At 38.7% G+C, this 19,901-nt stretch overlaps 1 protein-coding gene and 2 pseudogenes across 1 annotated transcript; 1 reads left to right on the forward strand and 2 right to left on the reverse strand.

The window, feature by feature from the left end:
- Nucleotides 1–315: 315 nt before the first annotated feature.
- LOC140508693 (olfactory receptor 52H1-like) lies at nucleotides 316–1,263 on the reverse strand. Its single transcript, XM_072616581.1, has one exon. It carries the CDS (start codon nucleotides 1,261–1,263, stop codon nucleotides 316–318), a length of 948 nt encoding a protein of 315 aa, XP_072472682.1.
- A 10,151-nt stretch (nucleotides 1,264–11,414) lies between these two features.
- Nucleotides 11,415–12,127, forward strand: LOC140507556 (UTP--glucose-1-phosphate uridylyltransferase pseudogene; annotated as a pseudogene).
- A 302-nt stretch (nucleotides 12,128–12,429) lies between these two features.
- Nucleotides 12,430–13,236, reverse strand: LOC140508694 (olfactory receptor 52B6-like; annotated as a pseudogene).
- Between the last annotated feature and the right edge of the window lie 6,665 nt (nucleotides 13,237–19,901).

A 19,901-nucleotide genomic window follows, 5' to 3' on the forward strand; every position in this document is an offset into this window, starting at 1 on the left:
CTAATTATTTGTTTTGATTTTAGTAAACCACAAATTCACAATACACACTTCCCCCGTACAAATGGCAGCTCTCTCCGGGCCACAAGCAGTATTGACTTTCTCCTTGAGAATAAATCATCTTTTCTAATTTTCTTGTTATTGTTTTCTTATCTCTATTCTTCTTATTCCTTTTACTGAGGTTAGTCTCTTGAATTTTGTGGAGATAAGAAGCAACTTGTGTTTCTGTCTTCCACTTTGTTTGGACAATATCAAAATTGAATTTTCTTTTATGGATTCCCAACACCTCTTTCCAGTTCCCATTCCAATAGCCACATGTCACTGTGTGCCCTTTGGAGAAAATAACAGGAGAATCTTCTCACGAATTTGCTTGGTCTTCACTCCATAGACAATGGGGTTGAGAGCTGGTGGAATGACAACATAAAAGTTGGCAAATAGGATGAGGATATGACGGGGAACTTTGTGTCCAAAGCGATGAACAAGAATGGAGAAGAAGACTGGAGTATAGAACATGAGAATGACACAGATGTGAGACCCACAGGTTCCAAGAGCCTTCTGGCGAGCACCATGAGAAGGAAGGCGGAAGACAACACTCAGTATGAGGGTATAAGAGACAACAATAAGCACAATGTCAGATACTACAGTTGTAATGGGAACAGCAATACCATACCAGATGTTGATGGAGATGTCAGCACAGGAGAGCCGGGCCACACCTATGTGCTCACAGTATGTATGGGGGATGAGAAGTGTCCTGCAGAAGGGCAGTCGCTTTAGCAAGAAAACAACTGGAAAGATCACACAGAAACTCCTGACAATGATTCCCATCATAATCTTGATGATGACTTGGTGGGTCAGGATGGTGGAATATCTAAGTGGGGAGCATATGGCCACATAGCGGTCATACGCCATGGCCAGAAGTGTGGCAGAATCCATAGCACAGCTGAAATGGAGGAAGAACATCTGGGTGAGGCAGCCTGAGAAGGTGATTTTCTTGTCACCAAACCAGAGGTTACTGAGAAGTTTGGGGACTGTGGTAGATGACAGAATCAGGTCTGTTTGGGCCAACGTAGAGAGGAAAAGGAACATTGGCTCGTGGAGGCTGCGCTCCATGGCAATGAGGTACAGCAGGAGAGAGTTACCTGTAATGGCCACAAGGTAGATGACACAGAAAGGAATCGCGATCCAGACGTGGAACTTCTCAAGGCCTGGAATCCCCACGAGGGTGAAGGAGCTGGGGTTGTAGCTGCTGAGGTTGAATGTGGCCATCTCCTGATGACTCCTGAAGAGGTGATTCTTGAGCCCTGAAGGAAGAGAAAAGCCAGAATTAAGTGCCAGAGGTGATGGTGGCACTGTAGGATATGCCAATGTCAAATTTCTATGTTCTTGGAGGACTCTTTCACAGTGCACAGAATTCTGCAGGGTGTGGTACACTGAAGAACTAACAGCTCACTGTTAACCTGGGTACGTTGTAGGAGGAGTAGAGTAGACAGAGGACATTTTGTTTACCAGTAGTAGAAGAGGGTCCAAAATATAATAGGCAGAATCATTCTTATATAAATACAGATATATATGTATACATACATAATTGTGTTTACATATATGTGCATTCCTTTATATGGTCACACACATATAATGATATTCAAAGATATATATGTATATATATATGCATATAGGTGCATATGTGTATATGATATATTTTAAGAGCTATTTATGGATTATATACAACTAAATCAGTATATTATATGCATGTGTGTATACAAGTAAAATGCTTATAGAATGTGACATTTACATAAGTGTATATACACACACACATATATGTACATATATATGTATGTATGTGTTGTGTATGTGTGTATGTATAATGTAGTTTTCATCTACTTTATAGCTTACACACTACTTTTCTTATATCAAATTTGTAATATAGGTAACACACAACATTATAATTCCAGTTCATAGATGAGGACCTTGGATTCAGAGTGATTAAATAACTCACCCATATAGACCAAATTAAGAAACTGAAAGCCCATGTCTTGTGGCTGGCCAGTACTCTTTGCATGAAATGGCAGACAATCAGACATGTACATCCTTAACAATTTTGCCTAGGGTGAGTGATCTAATTCATCTGTAAAAATGATCACTTAATGTCCACTTACAATTACAGGATTCTTAATTTCAAGCTACAAGGGGCCTTAGAAGTCATGTAATCCAACAACCTCAACTTACAGATGAGAAAACTCGTTCCCAGAGAGGATGATTTATTAAAGGGCTCTCAGGATTTGTTAGAACATTTTGTTGTCAAGCTTGGCCTTCTTCCTAGTATACTGTGAGTGGAGCACCATTATTTCTAAATGGAAGCCCATTTTCCATTTGAACAACTCTTAAAGAGTTTCTCTTATGCTTCCTCCTTGTAACTTTATCCCATTGGTGGGAATCATATCTGCGGGGTCAGGTTTCATAAACTTCATCGCCACGTTACTTGCCAGTTTTGTGCAGCTTTGCAGACTGTGACCAGATCACCCTAAATGTTATTTCATCTGAGCTATGTGTCTTCCATTCCTTGAAGCAGTTTTTATCTAATCCAGTCTCTGTTTCCCACATCATCCCAATTATCATTATATGGGGATATTCTAAAAATATGACAAGTTGAATGGAAGCCAAAAACTAGATCAGACTACAGTTAGGTGATCACCTCTCTTACTCCAGACAGTCTTGTATCTATTCATGTTGCCTAAGAAAACATTTGGCTTTTTAATTGGCAAACCACATCATTGAATCATCTTCAGCTTATGCCTATTAAAAGGCATATTTTTTGGTGTTTGTTAATTTGTACTTGACTTGTTATCTGAGTATAAAGCAGCCCACCCACCTACCACTCATTCTGAACATTTAAAGTTAATTTTTCTGAAGCCCACTTCAAAACTTTACATTGTTACCTATAAAATTTTGCCAGTGAGTTCAGTCTCAAATAAAAAGTTGGGCAAGGCGGGGAATCTTAGGTAATATATAACATATAAAATAGGTAAAGATATCTAGTGGCCTCTACTGACTTATAAAACCACATATCAAAGTTCTGTAATTTTTTTTTTTTTTTTGCTAAATATTTCTTACTTACACAGTTGGGAGTGTTATAGGCCACATCGATTATTTTTCTGATTAGAAAAGTAAAGGTCAAGGATATCAAATGGCTCCTCTAGGTTATACAAATACTTTATGTGTGTTGGTTTGGGATTTGTTTCTTTTCAAAAATACTCCAAAGAAATGACCTGGAAAATAGATCCAGGAGAGATCATTTAAAAATTATTGGACTGGGGGAGGAGCCAAGATGGTGGAGTAGAAAGATACACATACGCTAGCTCCCAACCCACAGCCCATAAAATACCTGTAAAGAAGAACTCCAAAAAAATTCTGGAGGAGCAGAAGACATAGAACAACAGAGTGGAGGAGATTTCTCTTCCAGAGATACCCGAAAAACTGACATGAAAGGTCTGTCACACACCAGACCTGGAGCAGAGCCCAGCCCTGCCTCAGTCGCAGGGCACCGAGAGGAGCAGATCCGAGCAGACTTCAGGGATGGAATCTCCAGCAGCCACACAGGTCCCTCCATCCACAGGCTACAAAGGTCAGTGAGAAGGACTTTTCAGCTTGCTGAGAGGGCAGCAGGATGTCTCCATAACTCAGGAACCCTCGGGAGGGAGAAACAGAGGCAGCAGTGGACAGGGGCTCCAAAAGCAGGCAGAAGCTCAGATCCATTGTTGAAGGTCTCCTTGTAAACCCCCTGAGGGAACTGAGCCCCAGGAGGCCACCCTGCCCTCAGCTGAGCACCTGAACTTAATCTCACACTAAAGAGCAGCCCTGCCCCCACTGAAAGCCCTGAGGCTGGGAACCAACATTTGAATTTCAGCCCCCAAGCACTAGCTGGGCAGAACTGGAGGCGAGGTGGGTGTGGAGAGGAAACTCAGAAGTCAAGCAACTGGCTGGGAAAATGCCCAGAAAAGGGGAAAAAAAATATGACCATAGAAGGTTACTGTCTTGGTGAACAGGTATCTCCTCCCATCCTTTGAGATGAGGAAGAAAAATGCTTACCATCAAGGAAAGACATAAAAGTCAAGGTTTCTGTATCCCAAACATCCAAAATTAATTTTCAATGGGCTCAGGCCATGGAAGAGCTCAAAAGGGATTTTGAAAATCAAGTTAGAGAGGTGTAGGACAAACTGGGAAGAGAAATGAGAGAGATGTAAGAAAAGCATGAAAAGCAGGTCAACACCTTCCTAAAGGAGACCCAAAAAAATGCTGAAGAAAATAACACCTTGAAAAATAGGCTAACTCAATTGGCAAAAGGGTTTCAAAAAGCCAATGAGGGGAAGAATGCTTTCAAAAGCAGAATTAGCCAAATGGAAAAGGAGGTTCAAAAGCTTACTGAAGAAAATAGTTCTTTCAAAATTAGAATGGAACAGATGGAGGCTAATGACTTTATGAGAAACCAAGAAATCACAAAACAAAACCAAAAGAATGAAAAAATGGAATCTAATGTGAAATATCTCATTGGAAAAACAACTGACCTGGAAAATAGATCCAGGAGAGACAATTTAAAAATTATGGTACTACCTGAAAACCATAATAAAAAAAAAAGAGTCTAGACATCATCTTTCATGAAATTATCAAGGAAAACTGCCCTGATATTCTAGAACCAGAGGGCAAAATAAGTATTCAGGGAATGCACAGATCACTGCCTGAAAGAGATCCAGAAAGAGAAACTCCGAGGAACACTGTAGCCAAATTCCAGAGTTCCCAGGTCAAGGAAAAAATATTGCAAGCAGCTAGAAAGAAGCAATTCAAGTATTGTGGAAATACAATCAGAAGAACACAAGATCTAGCAGCTTCTACATTATGGGATCAAAGGGAGTGGAATAGAATATTCCAGAAGTCAAAGGAACTAGGACTGAAACCAAGAATCACCTACCCAGTAAAACTGAGTATAGTACATCAGGGGAAAAATTGGTCTTACAATGAAATAGAGGACTTTTAAGCATTCTTGATGAAAAGACCAGAGTTGAAAAGAAAATCTGACTTTCAAACACAAGAGTGAAGAGAAGCATGAAAAGGTAAATAGCAAAGAGAAGTCATAAGGGACTTATAAAAGTTGAATTGTTTACATTCCTAACCGGAAAGACAATATTTGTAACTCTTGAAACTTTTCAGTATCTGGGTAGTTGGTGGCATTACACACACACACATGAACACACACACACACATATACACACACAGAGACAGAGAGCACAGAGTGAATTGAATAGAATGGTATCATATGTTAAAAATATGAAATTAAGCTTTGAGAGAGAAATATATTGAGAGGAAAAAGGGAGAAATGGAATGGGGCAAATTATCTCTCATAGAAGAGGCAAGCAAAAGACTTTTTAGTGGAGGGGAAAAGAGGAGAGGTGAGATAAAAACGTGAAGTTTGTTTTCATCACATTTGACTAAAGGAAGGAATAAAATGCACACTCATTTTGGTATGAAAACCTATCTTAGAATACAAGAAATTGGGGGAGAAGGGGATAAGCAGGGTGGAGGGCATGATGGAAGGGAGGGCAATGGGAGGAGGGAGCAATTTGAAGTCACCACTCTTGGGGAGGGACAGGATCAAAAGAGAGAATAGAAGCAATGGGGGGAAAGATAGGATAGAGGAAATATAGTTAGTCTTACAAAACAGGACTATTATGGAAGTCATTTGCAAAACTACACAGATGTGGTCTATATTGAATTGCTTGCCTTCGAAAGGGAATGGGTGGGGAGGGAGGGATGAAGAGAAGTTGAAACTCAAAATTTTAGGAAAACTGTAGAGTATTGTTCTTGCTACTAGGAAATAAGGAGTACAGGCAATGCGGTATAGAAAGTTATCTGGCCCTACAGGACAAAAGAGAAGATGAGGACAAGGGAAGGGAGGGATGATAGAAGAGAGGGCAGATTGGTGATAAGGGTAATTAGAATGCTTGGTGTGTTGGGGTGGGGGGCAGAGGACAAATGGGGAGAAAACATGGAACCTAAAATTTTGTGAAAATGAATGTTAAAAGTTAAACAAATAAATCTAATAAATAAATAAATTGCTTGAGAGAAAAAAAACAAAACAAAACAAAACAAAACAAAACAAAACAAAAAAAAAAACATTGGACTACCTGTAATCCATGATTTAAAAAATGCCTAAAACAGTTATACAGAATGATTGTAGTTAATTGAGGATTACAGTTAATTTCTGTTTATGTGGAGTAGGTGAAGTTCTTTTCTTTGGAAAGGAATTCTTATCTTGAGTGGCCAGAGAGGAAGGAAAAATGACTTCAAAGTTGATTGCATTTATTTATTCAGAGATTGTCTTTCTTGAAACTTCGAACTGACTTCTTCATACAAGGGCTCTAACCCCCTACAACCTGGAGCAAATTTTCAACCTTATCTCATACTCCAAGATAGCCATATGAGGGATCTCTTCTGCCTCTATGTGATATACTCTACGTGAGGTGGACTCCTTGCTCTCTTTTTCTCATATATTGAAAGGATCATAAATCTGGAGGTGGTAGGGACCTCAGAGACCTTTTAGTCCAACTCTCCTCACTTAACAGATGGAGAAAGTGAGCCCCTAGGCATTAATTGCTTTGTCCAAGGTTGGTTAGGTAATAGACATTGGAAATGAGATTTGAACCAGTTCTTCTGACTCCAGATCCCACTGTTTAACAATGCCATTCTTAGAACTCTGTAACTTTGATTTTGGTTTTAAATCTGAGTGCAATATTTTCTATCCCTGCCCCTCTTTATCTGTTAAATTGAGACTCATCTTTCAATGTTCAACCTAAATGATATCCTTTGCAGCAATCTGTCTCTTCTCCTGGGGTAATATGAGGTTAAAGCAAGATAATGGATATAAAACTATTGTAAAAATTAAAGTGCTCTATGATGGGGAGATATTGTGATTATAATTACAGCCATTATAAGCTTTTATTTTCTTTACCTTCTAGTATATACTCCTACTGCTGAGCTCAAGCAATGTTACATAGAGCCATCCAAGGGTGTGCAGCAAATGTTACTATCTCTAGGGAAAAATATGCCTACACTCACACTTTTTAGTTCACTCTGCATTACAAACATTTTTTTTTAAGTATAACCAGTGAATGACTATATTTAACTCTACTTTGTGCTGACTTTTGAAGTATCAATATTCACACTGAAAATTTTAGAGTTCACTCTTGAAAGGTGGTTAGACCTGGCTCCAGCACACTTTTGTCCTGATTTTCCCCTCTCTGTTTGAAAAATGAGTGAGACTTAATTAAAAGCATACGTATACATTCAACTCCCTCGAATGTGTCTTTGAATTTTGTGATGATTTAAATGTTTGAATGAAAGGCATAAGTGAATGCTTGTCTGGATAGAAAGTTAATGATCCCTTAAGTCGAGTGCTGAACCTAGCTTCATTTCAATTTTTTCTAAGTAGGAGGGAGAGAGTACAGTGAAAATTTCATACTCACAGATGACACTAATGATTTCCAACCAACTTATTGGGATAATTTTCAGAGACTTTGAAATCCCTACACAGTAAAACCAAAAGAAATTGGGCAGATGGTCTCTGTAGATAGTACATACAATGAAATTTTGAGTGGTTTAAGGAGAAAATTGGGAGAAAACAATACTTTTGAATTCTGAGAAACACATAATCGATTCAAAAGATTGTGAGCCTCACTGTGTTTCTCTCTGGGAGTTCATATCTTCTACTTACTCCTGAAGTGTGCACTAAAAAAATGGAAAGGACCTAACAAAATCCTCAAATGTGCATGTGTAAATAATGATCAAACAAGGGATTCTGATGCCGTTTCCTAGATTCAGGTCCCATTCTAGTACTTTCCTCAGCAGTGAGTCCCTCTTATATACAATGAGAAACATGCACAAACACACACATAGGCATATGTCTATTTATGTGTGTATATGTGTATGCACACATATACACACATGACATTCTCCATCTCTGCTCTCTGTTTCTTTCACAATTAGAAGAAGCCCCTATTCATCCAAGGTGGTCTTGTGTACTCCCTTTCTTCCAGGTGGGCTTGCTTCATATACAAATCTTTGAAGACAAGATAGCTTAATGGCATTTCTGGACATATAGAACAACACCCCACCCTAACCAAGCTCCACCACCACCATCACTATGCCCACAATCTATGTTTTCCTCACCAAGCTCTGGTTTCAATTATCCTACCTGTAGGCATGAAAAATTTGTCTTTGACAGGGAACTCAGCTGAAGGGTGAATGAATGACTTTGTAAGAAAGAGGACAGGTCATTTTATTCTTCTTGGAATCCCAGGAGAGAAAGCTCCAAGCCTATAAATCCCTGAGTACTTAATTCTGTGCTATCATCTACATATCATCCTATCATTAACCCTTTGCCTATCTCAGAGCAAATATTGTGTTCTGTGCAGAAAATGGTTCTACAGACTATGGAGGACAAGATTCCTAGTTTCCTGTGGGACTCTGCCTTCCTTCACTGGACCATGACAAGAATCTCAGACTATGAATCTGTGGTTCCTTGGATTAGGAGCATCATCACAGGTCAAGAGCATTAGTGACTTCTCTCCTTCTACAGCACGTGTTGATATATCATTAATTTGGCATTCACCACTCTCCAGGATCTGTGTCCAGCTTTTCAGGCTTATTTCACACTTTCTCAATTCACACACTCCATATTTCAATTAAAGTGCCACTTTTATATGCTAATCATTGTCTGATCTTCATGTGCCTTCTTTCACCTTTATGCATTTGCATGGGCTGTTTTCCATGCCTGGAACAGACACAATCTGATTTTATCAGGTTTGTTCTTTACGCTAGGGCCTTTTGAATTCCTACCTTTTCTTCAGTTTCTGGGTCTGATGACATTTTCCCAATAGAGCTTCCTCTGATGCCTCCAGCTAGAGGAAAAGCTAGCTCTCTTAATTTCCTAGACCATTCTATTTTGTATTTTTCCCCTTCTAACTTTCATTATTAGAGGCAGTATTTCATATTGGATAGGGAATCAGCCTTGAAAACAAAGACCTGGGTTCAAGTTCTACTCTCTGAAACTTACTAGTCAGAAGACCCTAAACAAGTGTTTTAACCTCTTGGTGATCTATTCTTCTGATAGTGTCAAACTCAAAGAGAAAAGAACTACTGAATCATACATATGGGCTGCATATTGATTTAGACAACTAGGTATTTTATTTTTATTTATTTTGTTAACCATTTCCCAATTACATTTTAATCTGATGCAATTACTTGCTGGAATGTTGCCTGTTGCAATGATAGTGGGTGGAGAATTTGACATTTGAGCACTAGACAACTCTGTAAGACTACAATTTGTAGACAAAACTTTGTTCTAGCATTGGTGGAGGGAGTTTGTTTCCTTACTTGGGAGTTCCCCATAACAGTAAAAGCACAGGTACAATCCATCACTCTAATTTCTACTATAGTTATTTGTAGAGATGTTTTATCCCTTAACTAGATTATAATCTGCTTGAGGTCAGGCAGCTTCATATGGCCTATATTTGGCATGTTATCTTGAAAATGGCAAATGTCTGTTGAATGACAAGTGATTATTTCCATTTTTGTGTGTACCTGCATGTACATGGCCACACATGTATAATATGTGTGGTGTTATTTAGGGGAGGAGGTAGAATGACTCAGGACCTTTGTGAAGGTCCAAGGAAATCAGGATTGTGAAACGAAGTCTTCAGTGAACAGTTGTTGCCTCAGTACAAATATCACAGAATGGGATTCTTTCCTGAAAGACAGAACACTTAATATAGACACATTATTCTTGTACTGCTTGCCTCATCTAACTTCTTCATTTTGCCCACACACCATTCCAAAACCCAGGGTTTCCTCCAGAGTAATTCCCTTATTCATCATCTCATCATGACAACATCTATCTGCTCCTTCAATGGTGAACACATTGTATGGTGATTTAATCATTGCAATTTCAGAAAGGATAGAGGTTAGACAACAAATTCAGGTAGTAGATGCTTTTCTAAGAGAAACCTTCGACAACGTATCCTTCCTAAGGTGCCTAACTTAGAGGAGCCACAATCTAGGTTATCCAGTGACCTAGCCAATTCGGGAAATATAGTGGGATGAATAGGGACTTGCCTTTGTAATCAAAGTAAAGGTCACCAATTCTCCTCCCTAATGGTAAGCTATAATTACAGATCACTGCTCTGACCTCAGCACAATGGTGCTGAACCAATTTTTGAGGGTTTTCAAATTCCATTTATCATCCTATGCTCAATAATTAGGTATTATGAGGTGATTACATAAAGATGGAGATGTAGATGTGTTTAGGGATAAAATTTAGGATGGGAATGTAGATAGGAATAGGCATCAACATGGGTTTGGGAATGGATTGGAGTTGTAAAGATGATGTGACACAGCATGGATTGCTGTGGTGATGGATTTTGGATAGAAGTTGGTAAAGTGTTGGTATAAGATTGAATGTGGGGAAAGGGATAAAGTTAAGGACTGTGGAAGGAACATGATATAACTGGAATGAGGAAAAGGTTATGAACGTGGCTTAATATGGAATGGATGCTAAGATACGGTTGAGTGCTGAGGGAAGATAAAAGAAAAGATTAGAATAGGTTTGAAAGTGGGGACAATGTGGAGTTTCTTACTTTGTGAAGGAGATATTCATAGGACTAGATTCTGGAACAGAACTGAGAAAACACTAGGGACACAACAGACTTGAATTTGGGTACAGAGAGAGGGCTTTGATGGAGAAGACAATTTGTCTGAATTAGACGTCAAGATCATTGGTGTCAAACTCAAATGGAAATGGATCATGGAACCCACATACTCACTTGGAAAACCACTAATTACCTGCCAGTGAGAGCCAAGAGTGCTGACAGGATGAACTTGCTCTCTGCAGATACTGGGAATCTTGGCAGGCTTAGAAAAGCAATATCACAATCTGAGATTTCCCAGTTTCAAGAAGTCTTGTGACAAAAGTTGGAAATATCAATGAAGAAAAAACTAGAGAAAATACTTCCGATTGCACCACAAAATGAATCTTAGTATACTAAAAAAGTCCTTGAAGAATTTCAGAAGGAATTCAGAAGATTGCAACAAATTTTGTTGTAAGAAAAGGGACCTTCTACACACTAGGCAAAAATCCAGAGGGATCCAAGGGATTCAATTTTACCTTATGAGAAGATAAAGCCAGAGGCTTACTTGGTGATATATGTTCTATCATGCATAAGTAGATCTTGGTAAAACTGAAAGGTGGATTGGGAACGAGGAGGGCTTATAAACTCCCCAAAAGTCTCACTGGTATGCAGATTTTAAACTTGTTTTTTAATCTAACACTTCAGCAAGTTGAGTCCTTGAACAATACTGATGTTCCTCTTGTTTTGATGAACTCTTTCAAAACTGATGAAGATTTCAATAAAAACTTCAGAAATAAAGTTATTGCCATGTGAAAATGTACACTTTTAATAAAAGCATGGAGCAAAAGATATTGTCTCACTCGGGAAAATACAGAAGCTTGGTATCCTCCAGGTCTTTCTGAAATTTATAGTAGTTTCTGCAGTCCTTAGTTGTTTGATACACTTAGAGGAGAGGGATAGGAGTACATTTTCATGTTTGACATAGGTATTTTGAGTGTCCCAGTGGATCTGTATTTTCTTGACCATATCATGAATCTACCCAGTAGGAAATGTTGCCAGTTTGTCATGAAAGTCAGAAACAAGAAAAGGACAGATGTAAAGGGTCGTACCCTTACACAATATGAAGACAAACTCAGAGCAGTTCAAATTGCTGAAGTGTCAAAAGCCCACACTGATAAATTTAATTCTGTATCAAAATTCAAAATATTTAACAAAAACAACCTGTGGATCTCTCTAGCAGCAGTGAAGAGTTAGCAGGGGAAAATGCCATTGATATGGAGATCATTGTTACTCCAGAGACCTTGGATATAGGTCCTATAGGTACTTAGTTGGACACTGTGGTTGGACCTGCTATTAGTAGTTTTGACAATTCTCTTGGCATTGACGTTCCCTGAAGTTGTTTTCTCTCTGTTAGAACTACATTCACCCTTCTCCTTGTGATGTCAAATCTACAGCCTTAACAATGAACAATAATTAAGAGTTTCCTTCTGTGCTCTTGGTTATTTAAGAAAGCTCTTTTATGAAGGTACTATTTTTAAAATAAATATCATGCTGATTCTCTGAGTGAAAACTGCATATCACAAAAAACCCCAAAGAAAATCACAAATTAACATTATCTATGTTGTATTTTTCTGCATTTTGTTGTATATCTCATAAATGCATTTAATCTAGGCTAGGTCTTATTAGCAGGAACTTAAGCCCACAAGTCACAAGGCTGACACCTCTGAAAAAGAGACTCTCAGTTTCTTGGCCTCCATCTTGTTCATTTCCCCAACTGTGCAGACATCTGGACAGCTCTTTCCCAAATCTGTCTGGTTCTTACACCATAAATGACAGGGTTGATAATAGGTGGGATAACAGCATAGGGATTGGCTTGGAGGATATGGACATAATGGGGAATGCTTTTCCTACCAAAGTGGTAGGCAAAAACAGATAATGGAGCAGGAATATAGAAGAGTAGTATGACACAAATATGAGATTCACATGTTCCCAGTGCTTTGCACTGAGCTTCATGTGAGGGAGGATGGAAGAGAGTGTGTAGGATGAGTACATAGGAGATGGTGATAAGAATCTGTGGAAAGCAAAGCAGTTGATAAATCATACCAGACATTGACAGAGATATCTGCACAGGATAGCCAGGCAATGCCCATGTGCTCACAGAATGTATGTGAAATTATATTGGTCCAGCAGTAAGGTAACCTAATGCAAAAGCTGCGTGTAAGTGTGACCCCAGCTATCTTTCTGATGAGGATGGGTGTAAGGATAGTGTTATAGTGTAAAGGTAAGTGGATGGCCACATAGTGGTCAAATGCCATGGCCAGCAGAATGGCTGAGTCAGCCACAGACAGAAAGTGGAGACAGAACATCTGAGTGAGACATGCTTCAAAGGAGATGGCTTGGTCCCCAATCAGAAGAAGACTGTCAGAGCCTTTGACATGGTTGAGGTAGTGAGCAGGACATCAATACTGGCCAGAATGGATAGGAACAGGTACATGGGTTCATGAAGTTTCTTCTGGGAGGTGATTACAATGATCAGGATGTTATTTCCTGCCAAGGCGGTCACATACATGATGCTGAAGTGGATAGAAGTCCAGATGTTTAGGTGCTGCAGACCAGGGATTTCAGTGAGAAAGTAGTCAGCAAAGTGGGTCTCAGTGATATTCAGAGGAAGCATTGTTACTTTACAGCTTTGGAGGTGAAGTTCTTATTATTTTACAGATGTTTTGTCTGCATGGGAGAAAGAAGCTAGGAAATTATTTCAGGGTTTTGGTGAAAGCTATGGAATCTAGAAACAATGCCAAATTCTGGTGATAACTGCAAACACTTAGAGCCTGTATGAATGGAATCTTTGACTATAAACCAAGGACCAGTCTTTAGGTGCTTTGTGCATCATGACAGGATTTGCAAACAGAATTTGTTTCTACACATGTTTTTAGTGGGTGGGGCACAGCAACAGACTCATGGTCAGCTCTGCTGAGTGCATAGATAGAGTGACAGGAGTGTCACTGTATTTGTTTTTCAGGAGATAGCTGATATAAAGCTACTGATCAATGTCCATTGGAATACCTTTGAAAATACAGGTAATTTAGGCTACTGACTGGCAATAATGATGATGCCTAAATCAGAAGCTCTCTATTAGCTAGTCTTTAGTGAGTCCAATTTTATAAAGATTCCCAGTTTCTGAAAATGTCTTGACATTAAGAGTTGGCATAAAGATGCTGAAGAGCTTGATAATCCATAAGTCAGTTGGGCAGGAAAGAAGGTATAGAGTGCATGCTAGATTGTTAAGATTACCTGTAGCAACCTTCTCATTGTAAGACTATAAATTAATGACAGTGAATGATTTCCCTGTTTCCCTAATGCCTATCTGTCTTTTCAAAAAACTCTAATAGACTCTCAATACGTGGGTAAAATGGAAACATTCTTGGACCACGAATCAACAGAATTCAGTTTTAGTCCTGACTCTGCTACTAATTTGTTATATGAAGGTTACCAGTCTCTATGGATTCTACCAGCTCTAACCTGCTGTAATTTCACTATACACAAATTAATTTCACTCATTTTCGTCTTTGCTTAACATTACTTCTTTCCATGCAAACACATTTTACCTAAACTGTATTCCTGAGTGAGGGAGTTGGAAAGAGAGAGAGGAATTGGAATGGGGAGAAAATAGGCAGAGGAAAACAAAGCGGGAGGGAGAGAAGGAGAAGAGGGGGGAGAGAGAGAGAGAGACAGAGAGAGAGAAAGAGAGAGAGAGAGAGAGAGAGAGAGAGAGAGAGAGAGAGAGAGAGAGAGAGAGAGAGAGAATGAGTTAGTGTGTATGAAGGAGAGAGAGAGTGTATGTGAGTGTTTGCATGAAGGAGAGTGAGACAGAGAGACAGTCTGAGTGTATGTGTGTTTGAAGGACAGAGGGAGAGAAAAAGAGAAATAGAAAGAGAGAGTGTTTCTGTATGAAGGAGAGAGGGAGAGAGAGAGGGAGTGTGTGTGTATGTGTGTGTGTGTGTGTGTGTGAAGGAGAGAGGAGAGAGAGAGAGAGAGAGAGAGAGAGAGAGAGAGAGAGAGAGAGAGAGAGCATCTAGCATCTCATTAATACACCTTTAGTGTTGTTTTCCTCCCCTTACCCTTCTCTGTCCCACAGCCCTTGGGAAAGAGGATGTGCTGGGGCTGCAGTAAGAAGGATTCAGGATAGAACACAATCCTTATCCTCCTAGATCAGAGACCATTAAGGCCAAGATTTACCTGCTTAAAATATCCTCGACAACATTTCCAAAGGTGTTTATCCAGTCTTCAATTGAAGACTTCCAATGATTATGATCCCATTATGTATGGAGACAAACGAAAAATTTCCCATTGTTGAGTTTTACTTGAGAAGGAGGCATATTGTTGAGAGAGACCAGTACAGACACACTGAACCACTACCATTTTATTAAGCATTTAATATGTTCAAGGTACTGCACAAACAATAAAATTAAACAAAAGAAATTTTCCATCAAAGTGCTTGCATTCTACAGAATTCTTACTATTCTACGTTGTAATATGTAGAAACTGAGAAAACCATACACATTCATTTAATAATGCACTGATGCATTCCTGTACATTTAACACTTCTATATATTATTTTAGCATCCTCTCACATTCATTTAAAATAACAAGCATAAATGCAGACGCTGTGTATTTCTCATGGTGGTAAGTGCTTAAGTAAAGTCTTGATGGTTACCTTACATAAATATAGGGGAAATTGCCATATTGGATAGATGGATAAATTTGATGACTTTTGTAATCCCTCTGCCTCCCAGAGTTATGGTTCTTTTTCATAATATTAACATTCAAAATGGAAAAATAAACAGATGACATTGCCATCTGATAATTTAATATTTTCCTTGATTCTGCAGACATTTATCAACTCTCCATGTCAGTCAACCACTAGAATAGTGATTTTCAGAATTTCATTACTCTGGGCTAACTGGCCTTTCCTGCCATTCTTCTAAGTTGTTTTTGTCTGGAAATTTGCTTTAATCCATCTTTTTGTGAGTTCTGCCATGTTGGAATTTGCTTACAATCATTATTTAAAGCTATTTGTTGGCGTTTGGAAGAGAGCACAGGTGAGTCCCCGTCTTTACTCCACCATCACCTCCCATTCCTGTTTTTCAAAACAATAGGATGACTGTTTTTGTCTTTCATGTGTACTACCCTCATAGTTGACACATAATAAATGCTTCTAAGGTTATATTGAATTATATTGACTTGAAGGGTGATGTGGTTCAAAGAGAAATGATGATACAGGAAATGAAAGTAATTTTCAAGTTCTGAATGCCCTAGAGAACAAGAAATATTGAATGAAATTTTAGGCAGGTTGGTCTTTCCTGAATTTGGAATCCTCTCCAGGTATTTCCAAGTCTGGACAAGTCACTTCCAGGCACCTGTAGGCTGCCTCTTTTCCTTTCATTTCTTTAAAACCTACCTATGCTCCCTGATTCCCTGAATATTTAACTAGATAAACATTCCTATCCCATTGAGTTTCTCAGATCATGGAGTATTGTGGAATTCCAAGAGCTGAGAAGAGCTCTTTTGCAATGAGCTCCTGTATGACTTCAAATGGAACCTCTCTCCTGTTCCTCATTTTCTCAGTTTCTTGCCATCCCATTGCATTTTTCCAACATGACTCATCCAGATCTCCTCTATTTAGTAAAATTTCTGGTTGCTCTTCTTCAAGAAATCCAATCAATGCAAGCTCTCACCATCCCTCTTCTCTGCCTAAGGGTATCTCCAGTTCAAATTTGTTTCCCTTCTCTCGTCTCAGGAAAAGAATTTCCTTTGTGTATATTGCCAAGGCAAAATGTCACTCCCAGTCCCAAAGACTGTGTTCTCACTCCTATACATTCTCATTCCTCCAGATTCTACCAGGAGTTTAAACCTATACTTAAAGCCACAGGCCCTCACATACCACAATAGACATAATCTCCTTTTTTTCTATATTCTTCTTACCTCCTTTGTCCACAAATGCACTAGCTTTGAAAGATCATTCACTTGACCACAATGATATTTATATGTCATTATGTCCAAGTTTTCTAATCATGTACATTTTTTCATTTTTCCCGCAGAAGATCATCATCATATTGTTATAGCAGTTGTTATAATCCTGAATTTCAGGTGTGGAACAGATACAGAGGGTTTAAATAACTTTGCTCACATTTGAAATCAGAAGAGGGACTTGACTCCAGGTTGACTGACTGATTTTTTACACATTCTAGCACTCTTTCCATGATGACACAGTCTCCTCTCCTATTACCATTCCAATCACTTTAGCTTGAAATCACAGTCATCTATGACTCTTTCCTCTCCCTTACCACCCAATCACTTACCTCATGCAAATAATCTAGCTCTTTTCATTCCCACAGTGATATCACTTATTTGCCTAGTCAATTCCTATCCATTATCAAAGTAGAATTATATCTTATTCTCTTCAGGAAGCTTTATTTGCTGATTCTTCCTCCATTAAATGTACAGGTGTGCTATGCTATGTGCTGTAAATACACTTAATCATTACTTTGTTGTATTCGTTAATTGTATCATTTCTCTAAAAACAGGAAAAGTGGTTAAGATCAAACTGGGAACTAACACTATAAATGGTTTCTCCCCACCATCTGAAAGAGTGCTGAGTCTGGCATCGGGAAGACTCATCACACTGAGTTCAAATCTGGACTGAGACACTTATTAGCTGCATGACATGGGAAAGTCCCTTACTCTTGTTTGCTTTAGTTTCCTCATATATAAAATGAGATAGGGACAAAATGGCAAACCACTCCAGCATCTATGCCAAGAAAACATCAAAGGGGTCATGAAGAGTGAGATGCAAGTGAAATGACTGAAGAATAACTCAATAAATGACTATTGAATGCATGAACTATGTATTCTTTCCTTCCTTATCTCTCTCTCTCTCTCTCTCACACAAACACACACACACAAACACATCCACATCAGCAGATACACAGAGGTATAGCAGTACACTTTCATACATAGATGCACATATTTAAACATAGTCTTCCATCTATATCTGAAAAAAATTGTATAATAACAGAGAGAAAGACTTGTATACAATAATCCATGGATCCCTCCCAGGCTTCCCAAAACTTCCTCAGATATAAACAGTCATGTCTATTCCATTGACATGACAGTCAATATATTTCTCCTTCCATGACCCCTAGAAGATGGTAAAAGTTTGGGCAAATACTAAGACATCTCAACATGTTTCATTCCCTCACTTTTTTTTTCCTTCTCCATAGATGTTTTCATGAGCAATTGTTCCTGCCTTCCTAATCTTCGATTTTCTGATCCCCTACTCTTGAGACCTCCAAACCCCCAATATTCCAAATCTATTCCAATGACCTTTATATTCTAGTGAGCCAAATCCCCTTTCCTCCATTTACCTGTTGCCCCTCACCTATTCTTCCATTCCCAAACTCATCACCTCACAACGCCGCCCCCCCCTACACTTTCAACCCCTACTCTAGCTCCTTACTGAGCCATTATTCTGGGAATTTCCTAATTAATTTCTCATGATTCCTTGGTATACTCTCTTTTCCTTCTTCTCTCAGTGCTACAATCCCTTTATCCTTCATTTCCCTTCAACCTTCCCTTCCATAGTACGGTTGACAGAATGTCTCATCTCGGACATCTTCTTCTCTACTTATATCAGAAGACCTAGATTTGACTCTTGCCTTTGCCTTTTACAAACTGTGTGATCCTGGCTAAGATACTGACCTCTCTGTCCCTCAATATTCTCAGCTAATAAATTAAAACTTTATGTTATATGATATTTTAATCCTGTAATCCTGATGTACAGTATGTCCTCTTCTTCATAGAGACCATGATGTATCTGTGACCACTTTCCCACCTTTCCTGCCAAACCGCGTACCTGTCATCAAATATCAATCCCTTTCTGTCTGTATTTTCTTACATCTCTGGCTTACTTGTTGACAGACTTGAACTATGTACAAAAGAAACAATTTATATGAGAACGATAAAGAAAAGCCTTCAGCATGTATCAGGGACTATCTTTTGTCTTTTTTATATCCCCAGTGCTTGGAAAGGTGCCTAACTTATGACAGGTGCATAACATAAGCATGCTGATTAATGGTTGTGGTAGATAGCAACCACGTAAAAAAAAGAACTAGGGATTTTCCTAAAGGAGTATCCACAAGAGTAGATAATATTTTTGATTATTTCATAAGATCACAGACCTAGAGCTGAAAAAGTTCTTGGAAGCTTATCTTTTTCCCAACCCTTTACTTTACAGATGAGGTAACTGAGACCCAATAAGGTTAAGTGCCTAACTCAGTGTCATACATATAGTGAGTGAGAAAGAGTGGATTTGAATCTAAGTCCTTTGCTACTGAAGTCAGGGCTTATTTCTCTGTACCAGGCCTTGGGTATCAATTTAAGGATTTGGAAGTGCTTTACATATGTTTTCTCTTTTGGTTTAGTGTCTTGAAACTCAGCATTAGGCAAAAGTGAGACACAGCACCTGTTTACATTCAACTAGCAATTTACTAAGATCCCCATATCTTTTTGCTGTAATTAAATTCCAGTAGTCATATACTCAATACTATACTTGGAAAGTTGATCCTTAAGGTATGGCTGTATATGTGCATGAATTTAGGTACACATCTCTGTATATATTCTTTTGGATGTTATGTTAGTCTGGTATTGGGCCTCAATCACATCTGCCTCTCTTGTAATAGTGTTTATGAATAGCAAATAGGCAATATGACACATATACTAGCATATAGAGAGATATACTCACAGATAGATATGTTCAGGTAACAGGCAATAGCAAACTCATCCTTGCTCATAAAGACATTTATAGATACGTACAAACCAGACACATACCTCAAGGATTAGTAATGTCTTCCTAGAACTTCATTTTCTGGCTCATCTTCATTCTGCTACGTAAGATATTCCAAAAAAAAAAAAATAGAGAAACTGATACTGTGGGAGTTCTAACTCTGTCTGAAACATAGAACTCTTTGGGGAAGTCAGATACTAGATGATTCCAATAATTATTTTTTTATTCTTCATCATGGTTTTCTTCTGTGGACCTAGAGAGTTCTGCCCTTTGTGATGTTCTCTTCTCCAAATTCATCCAGTCTTCACCCATTTTACAACTCAGAGAATGACACTCACCAGTCTTTATGATGCTAAGCACAGATGGAGAGGCAGCTATTAATGGAGCCA

This window comes from Notamacropus eugenii, chromosome 5 (genome assembly GCF_028372415.1).
Source record: "Notamacropus eugenii isolate mMacEug1 chromosome 5, mMacEug1.pri_v2, whole genome shotgun sequence".
Classification (NCBI taxonomy): domain Eukaryota; kingdom Metazoa; phylum Chordata; class Mammalia; order Diprotodontia; family Macropodidae; genus Notamacropus; species Notamacropus eugenii.

Bases quoted from the DNA above. Each gene is read 5' to 3' on its own strand.
- LOC140508693 (XM_072616581.1), bottom strand. From the start codon at position 1,263: ATGGCCACATTCAACCTCAGCAGCTACAACCCCAGCTCCTTCACCCTC.